Source organism: Pinus tabuliformis, chromosome J (genome assembly GCF_031772625.1).
Source record: "Pinus tabuliformis cultivar Carrire ecotype Pingquan chromosome J, CPIR1, whole genome shotgun sequence".
NCBI classification, from domain to species: Eukaryota; Viridiplantae; Streptophyta; class Pinopsida; order Pinales; family Pinaceae; genus Pinus; species Pinus tabuliformis.
This window is the reverse complement of record NC_142295.1, coordinates 940,845,639-940,852,920: the sequence shown is the minus strand read 5'-3', so window position 1 is coordinate 940,852,920 and position 7,282 is coordinate 940,845,639. Positions and strand designations below refer to the sequence as shown.

The following is a 7,282-nucleotide window of genomic DNA, read 5'->3' as shown; positions in this document are numbered from 1 at the left end:
AAAATATATAGTCAATAGACACATGAAAAACTAATATTTACAATATATTATGGCTCTAAAATCAATGCCATGCATATTGCATAATTAAAAATAAAATTATTGAAAAATTTGTAAAACATGCATGCCAAAGAAAAATTAGTGGTATGCATATGACATGAAACAAATTAAATTTAGAAATTTATAAAACATGTCCAAAAAAATACCAAGCTCATATATATGTAACTATATGGGTTTTAATTCAATTAAAACTAAGAATTTTCATAGAGATGTGAAATTTATGTAAATATAAATAATATTGCTAGAAGTCAACATATATTATCCAAATATAAATAATATTGCTAAAAACTAACATAAATTCATCTTAAATTTGCATCTACCAAGAGTATAGAAGAATCAAAATTTTCTATTTTTAAACATTTCTTCAAATTTTACACTCAAAAACAAGTTTACATATTGAGAAATTAATCCTCTAAATACTACACTCGTAGACAAAAGGAAAAAAAAAGAATTAAAACCATTAGCCCCACCTAAACTGTTTGTAGTACTAGAAGGAAAAAAAACTTAAACCATTATGCCACTTAAACTGTTTGTAGTATCAATAATATAAAATACTCTTATAAAATATGTGAAAGAAACATATCAAACTCATATATGTAACTAAATAGATTTTAATAAAAATTAAAGTAACAATATTTCTATATATATAATTTATATAATTATAAATAATTTACTATAAACCAACATAAATACAACATAAATAGATCATAACTTTACATCTACCAAATATAAAAAAAATCAAATCTTTCCAAAGCATTTCCTGCTCAAACTTACAGCTCCATAAATTTGATAGTTGAAGAAAAGAAAAACGTCATAGCATTTCCTGCTCAAAGATATTTACAGCTCCAGAAATTTGATACTCTAAAGTTTAAGCACTTAGTAGATGAAAGAAAGAAAAACTTAAAACCACTTTACTGACGTACAGATAGTTCAGAAACGCGTTTCTGGTATCAATAATAAATTGTATGATGCACGTGAAAATACTCGTAAAACAAAAGAATATGGCATCGACGAACATGGTATACAACTCATCAACTAACTGTCTTTCAACGCACGTTGAAATGTCGATCGGTTATGATTATAAGCAGTTGTCTATAACGCGATTTTTTGAAAGCTTTTCTGGCCGGTTTTTCTGGTCAAAATCCGGCAGGAATTTATTGGAATCGCAAGTTTGATAGCTAGTTTCTGCACAATGAAAGTGTCATAGGGGTTTGCGAGGGTGCTGAATCCAAATATGCAGTTAAAAAATCATTTTAACTGCAACAAATCAAGTTTTAACCTCAATTTCTTCCGCCGGATTCCGTCACCGGAATCTCCAAAAAATCGCATTATAGACAACTCCTGATTATAATATTCTCTCTACCCATAACGAGGATTGATCCTCGTTCTTCCGCTAAAATGGTCGCCTAAATAAATACCATGTTTTGCGTGATGCCCGCTAACGCTCAAGCAAAAGCGATGTTTATGTTTATTCCAGATTTCTTAACTCTAAGCCGCTTTTCCCATCGATTTAGCTGCTTTACATTACCCTACATCCAAAATAAGAAGAATAAAGATACGTAGTGATTGGATGTTTGCGGTCAACAGTTTCCAGGTAGCTTATAATATTCATAATTGTCGCATCAGATTGACTTGTGAGCCGTATTTTCATGTAGTTAAATTATGATGTTCACACATGATCTGAGACACGCTCTTGTTTTGTGAGCCGTATTTTCATGTAGTTAAATTATGATGTTCACACATGATCTGAGACACGCTCTTGTTTTGTTTTGAGGACAATTTCCTGTTTGAGAAGAGATCCCACCTTATTTATGTGTGTGTTAAATGTGACGTTCAGTTGTTTATCAAGATTCGGTTCGGGATTTTGTACTTCACTGGAAAGCTGGAACTGATAGAGTACTAAAGTAGTTTGCAGTTGATCGGGGGCTCACACGCATGACCGTAAATTGCTGGCAAAGTTTTCTTAACTTTGAAATTAGGTCAATTAAGTTTTAGTCAAGGACAAAGATGAGCATTCCTTCACCATTTTTCTCTTATAACGATGTTGCCAAGTTTGATGTCGGAAGCGTATCGAGTAATCCCAATCCATGTATGCCAGCGCAAGATCCATTTCCATCGAGTTATAATACTGATCATTTTGCCCACACATTTAATTTGTTCGGTAGCTACGACTCGGAAACCCTAGAAACCCTAGCCGGCTTTTCCAATCCCCTAATGCAAACATTCTGCAATTCAAGTTCTCCAACTGATAGCCTGTCTTGGAATAGATTAGCAGGCTCCGTCGCGGAAGACAGAAGAAATCACAAAATGATTGAAAGGCAACGTCGTAAAGAAATGAAAGTGCTTTTTTCACAGCTTAGATCATTACTCCCGGAACATAGTCTCCGGGTATGTTTTCTTCTGCTCAATATATAGGGTTTTGGGACATGAACAATATTCTGTATACTTTTATCCAATGAAAGGTGAATGTTCTGTTTTGCAGGGAAAACTAACAGCGACAGAGCAAGTACTGCAAACTGTGAATTACGTTCGCCATCTACAGCAACAAGTCAAAGAACTTTCAGCCCAAAGAGAGAAAATGAAGGCTAACTCTGGCCAAAATGCAAAAGTTTCGTTCGAGAAATTTTGCAATAAAACTGTGTCGTTCGGAGGATCGGATCCGGAAGACCCTGCAGTGAAAATAAACTCCGTGGGTTCGGGTGTCCAGATCTGGACGAACATTTTGGAACGTGATATCGTGTACTCTGATATTATATTGGCTTTGGAAGAACATGGGCTTGAAGTTGTGAGTGCTGCTTCATCTTCCATTAACAACGGAGTTTATCATACGATACATGCCAAGGTAGTTTCTTATACTCGTTGTCAGTGGGTAACATAACATTCTTCTTCTACGAATAAGATAATCTTAACTCTCATGAAAAACCACAGGAAAACATTTACTCTGCTAAAAATTCATAGTTTTTATGTGGACCTTTTGTTTGCTTGAAAAACAAGGTTAAGAAAAACTCTCTGTTTTTTATTAGGACGCCTTCTTTTTTATTAGGTTCACACATTGTACATGGGCATCAATTTCACCCATGATTAAAAGCACATGGCTTCTCTGCCAGTAATAAGCACATATGTTTATATGTTTTTTTAACGATGCAGGTGCTTGATCTCAGTACTTTTAACATGGACACCCTCTACCAGAAACTTTGGCATTTGATAAGCACTCACCAAACCAAGGATAAGGATTTGAGAACCACTGAAGCTCCAGCATAATGTTTTTTAAGGCATAAATGAATGTTTCAAAGGCCTGTCGAACGTATATTATGCATCTAGCTTAATCTGCAAAAGGGATCTGTCAGAAGTGCTTGGTTGGCATGCCAAAGCACAGTTTTGTTAGAAATGCATGTCGAGAGATCGGCACTTTCAAGGTTGTCTGAAATGTTTGGTTGATGAACTGAATCACATATCAAGTGATAGAGTCGTTGAAGTTTCTAAATAAGTAGAATAAATTTGGTATTACCATATTAGAAGAAGACGACGTAGGATCAAAGAAATTAGCATACTGAAGCACAAACTTTTTCTAACAAGATTGGTACATTAAAAACTTTCACGTTTTGGAGAAATTCTGACCCCATGATTATGTTAAATGAGCTAAGAAGCTATATTTATGAAGAAATGTAAACAAATGTAGTTTTGAACCTTTAAACGGGAGAAACTCTTATTCCCATGATTATGTTAAATGAACTAAGCAGTTATATTGGTGAAGAAATGAAAGCAAATGTAGTTTTGAACCTTTAAACTGTTATATATGACAGTATCTTTGAACAATTACCTTGCGAACCAAGCCACATATAACTACTCGGAAGGCTGAGTCTCCCGTCTCTTTAAGCTTCTCCCCTGCCATATAAGAAGGTGAACTTGTGTTGAAATACTGATTACGTTCAAAACTTTTCAATATCGTTTGAACTATTTCGTAAGCAAGTTAACGAGCAACTTTGAACTCCACTGACTTCAGTACATTAATAGAATTTGATTTCGGAATATCTCTAAAGGGTTCCGGAATATTTCAAAAATTGAATAAAAATAGGGAGGGAGTCAACTAATGGAGTTCCCTAATAGAATTTGATTTCGGAATATCTCTAAAGGGTTCCAGAATATTTCAAAACTTTAATAAAAATAGGAGGGGAGTCAACTAATGCAGTTCCCTAATGTACAATTTTTATAAAATATTTTAAAATCTACCTTATGACTTAAAACATAAAATTTAAATTTAATATGGTATTGAATTTCAAATCTAATTTCCATATAATACCCCGATCAGGGTGAAAGAAGTGAAGGCGACGTGTGATAAGATGATGAAGGAAGGAGGGTGGCAAAGTTGGCCACCATACATCCTAATAATTCCGCAGGATGTGGGGGCAGCATGGAGGCAGGGTAGAATCTCGAGGCAGGGTAGAATCTCGAGGCTTGGAGGGGATAGGGAAGTGGAGGAAGAAGTAGGAGGAAACGGCGGCAGAAGGATGATGGGACGTCGGGTAGGTGGAAGGAGGTTAACAAGGGTGGTGAAGGACAGAACCAAGGTTATCATGCAGTAGGGGAAGGAGACGACGAGAGCTCCATGTGAACTGGTGTTCTCTGCAACTTGGCTTAGGATGGGGTATGTATTCGTAAAACCAATCCTTGCATTTCTTTTAATCTTTTTCAATATTAGGGAAGAGGGGGGAGAGCTAGACGCTGCAGAGGGAAAGAGAAGTGAGAGGGATGTGGAATTCTTTCGTGCTACAAACAGTCAGAAGGCAGAGGGTGGCAGGATGAGAAATGCTGGGGAAGAATCTAGTAAGGTTGGGGGCTATAGGCCAAGATAAATGCATGCAGGGATTCTGTACAGATAATGATCAGGGGCAGCTTGAGGAGGTAAAAAAGGCGGTCTGGGAGGCCGAGAAGACTCCCGAGAACATTCACCAACCTTATCTTAGGGGAGGAAGGCTGGGGAATAACCTGACCACTGGAAAAGCGCGGCAGGGGAAGGGTAAGAATTGGGAGCAGGAAGCAAAGGAGCTTGGAATTGAAGAATTTATAGAGAACATAACATTTGTTGTTGGCCAGGGTAGTGAGGTGGCATTTAAGAACAAAACGGCTTGCCCAGGTTGAGGCAGAGAGAGTAGGGGCAGAGGCAGACATAACCAAACAGGCAAATAGGAATCAATGCCTTTCTCTTCAGCATGTCAGAGACGCAACTGAAAAACCATGAGACATACTGTGCAAGAGGTAGAAAAAGCTTACAAAGAAGGAACTGACGAGGACAACCACAAGCTTATTCAAGAATTGGAGGCAAATGTAATGGAAGAAGACTCGGATCTTGAAATGGAAGAATGGTGTAACCTCATTCCTGACCCAGGCAACACAAGGGGACGCATGACCTTATATAAGCAGGCTTTACATGTTTATTGGGTGCTGAAACGGTTACTGGCAAAGGAAATGGAGCAGGTAGCAGAGGAAATGGCTGAGTTGGCTCAGGGCATGCCCAATATGAAGCGAGAAATGAAGAATCTCCAAATCACTATGCTCATGCAGGACAATAAGCTGGACGAAATTCAGCAACAGCTGAAGAAGATTGCTCCAGCAATAAGAGACGCAGAAGCACCTCCTAAAATTGTGGATGATTAATCCTTTAGTTTGAATCAATGGTTTACCATGTTTGTTCCTTGAGAATAGTTTCTCCTTTTCTTGTTAGTAGTTTTTAATGACTGTCTGGAATCGGATTAGTAGTTATTGTTGTGAAGTTTATTTAGCATGGATCCGTAGACTTATTCTTTTCGTTATTGGACGGCTTATAAAAACTTACAGTGGCCAAAAGATACGGTTTCCATTTGGGCGGGTTGAGGCCACCAAACGCTGTATATGTTTCACCCTGTTTTTGATGGGCGGGTTGAGGCCACCAAACGCTGTATATGTTTCACCCTGTTTTTGATGGGCGGGTTGAGGCCACCAAACGCTGTATATGTTTCACCCTGTTTTTGATATCAATAGAAAAAGAGGGGTCCTACTGTAGCTTGCAAAAAAGAAAATCTAATTTCCATATAATATAACCGTGTTTATCATTAATTAATTAGAATAGGGAAACCTAATTTTAAACTCTTATGCAAAACTCCTTTTCTAGAAATAAAGTATCCTGTAAGTACTTGATTCATTCAAAATATGTTTAAAATGTGAGGGGTGTCCCATATCCTCTATAGATAAATTTTTTTTCCAAATATTACATAGAGTTAAAGACTTATTTCATTGCGAGAAAAGTTAAATTAAATTTCTCAATTTAAATACACAATACCATGAATTTCAAAAACATAAAAACAAAATAAAATTTTTAGTGGCATAGTTGTTAAACTCATATATCCAATATAGTGAAGCATCAAATTTCAATTTTGGATGAAGCATCAAATTTCAATTTTGGATCTTAAATTCTTTTATAGTTTATTATTATTTCTTTTGGTAATAGTTTCAATGTTAGTTTTTCAATACTTTTGAAAATAGAGATTTTTTTTTTAATTTTTATATATTTCTTTTACTACTAATATTTCTAACTATTTAGTTTATTCTTTTCTAACTTCTTAAACCGTTCTTATTTATTTTTATTCTATTTCCTTTATTTTCTCATAAAATTACCTTTATCATAATTTTTTTCTCCCTTATCTTCCATTAACACCAATAATAACACAAGAAATTCCCTTATAATTTATTTGTATCTCAATGAAATTCCCTTATAATTTATCTATATCTTAATTACTATAGTTTCATTAATTTAAATAAAGTAAAATTCTAAAAGAAAAACATTCCAATTGTAATATTATTAAGGAATTTAGACTTCTGTGATCCATAACTTGTTTAAATAATCTTCGGCAAAATCACATAATCAATCGTTTGACAAACGATTGATTATGTGATTTTGCCGAAGATTATTAAACAAATTGTAATATTATTTTTACTCAATCCAAAATAAAAATTTAAAAATATATATAATTTAGATTATTCAAGAAAAATATATATAATTTAGATTATACAAGTGTTCACCTGTTTACATATCTCCAATGATAAAAATATAGTTAATAAAATTCACTACTTCTATGGTAATAAGAACAATTAGCATAGCATTTATATTAAAAACAATCATACTAGGAAATAAGATTGATTTTAGATTTAGATTAAAAAGTTGGAATATTCCTTAAAATTAAAATTATTT

At 34.7% G+C, this 7,282-nt stretch overlaps 1 protein-coding gene across 1 annotated transcript; it reads left to right on the top strand.

Annotated features, from left to right (window-relative positions):
- The first annotated feature begins 2,064 nt into the window (after nucleotides 1-2,064).
- LOC149229875 (transcription factor bHLH118-like) lies at nucleotides 2,065-3,318 on the top strand. The gene is made up of 3 exons (XM_089375932.1): nucleotides 2,065-2,445; nucleotides 2,540-2,899; nucleotides 3,205-3,318. The coding sequence occupies exons 1-3, from the start codon at nucleotides 2,065-2,067 to the stop codon at nucleotides 3,316-3,318; spliced, it is 855 nt and encodes a 284-aa protein (XP_089232058.1).
- The last annotated feature ends 3,964 nt before the right edge of the window (nucleotides 3,319-7,282 follow it).

Coding starts and splice junctions, on each gene's coding strand:
- LOC149229875 (XM_089375932.1), top strand. CDS start 2,065: ATGAGCATTCCTTCACCATTTTTCTCTTATAACGATGTTGCCAAGTTT. Junction 2,446..2,539: donor TCCCGGAACATAGTCTCCGG/GTATGTTTTCTT, acceptor TCTGTTTTGCAG/GGAAAACTAACAGCGACAGA. Junction 2,900..3,204: donor ATCATACGATACATGCCAAG/GTAGTTTCTTAT, acceptor TTAACGATGCAG/GTGCTTGATCTCAGTACTTT.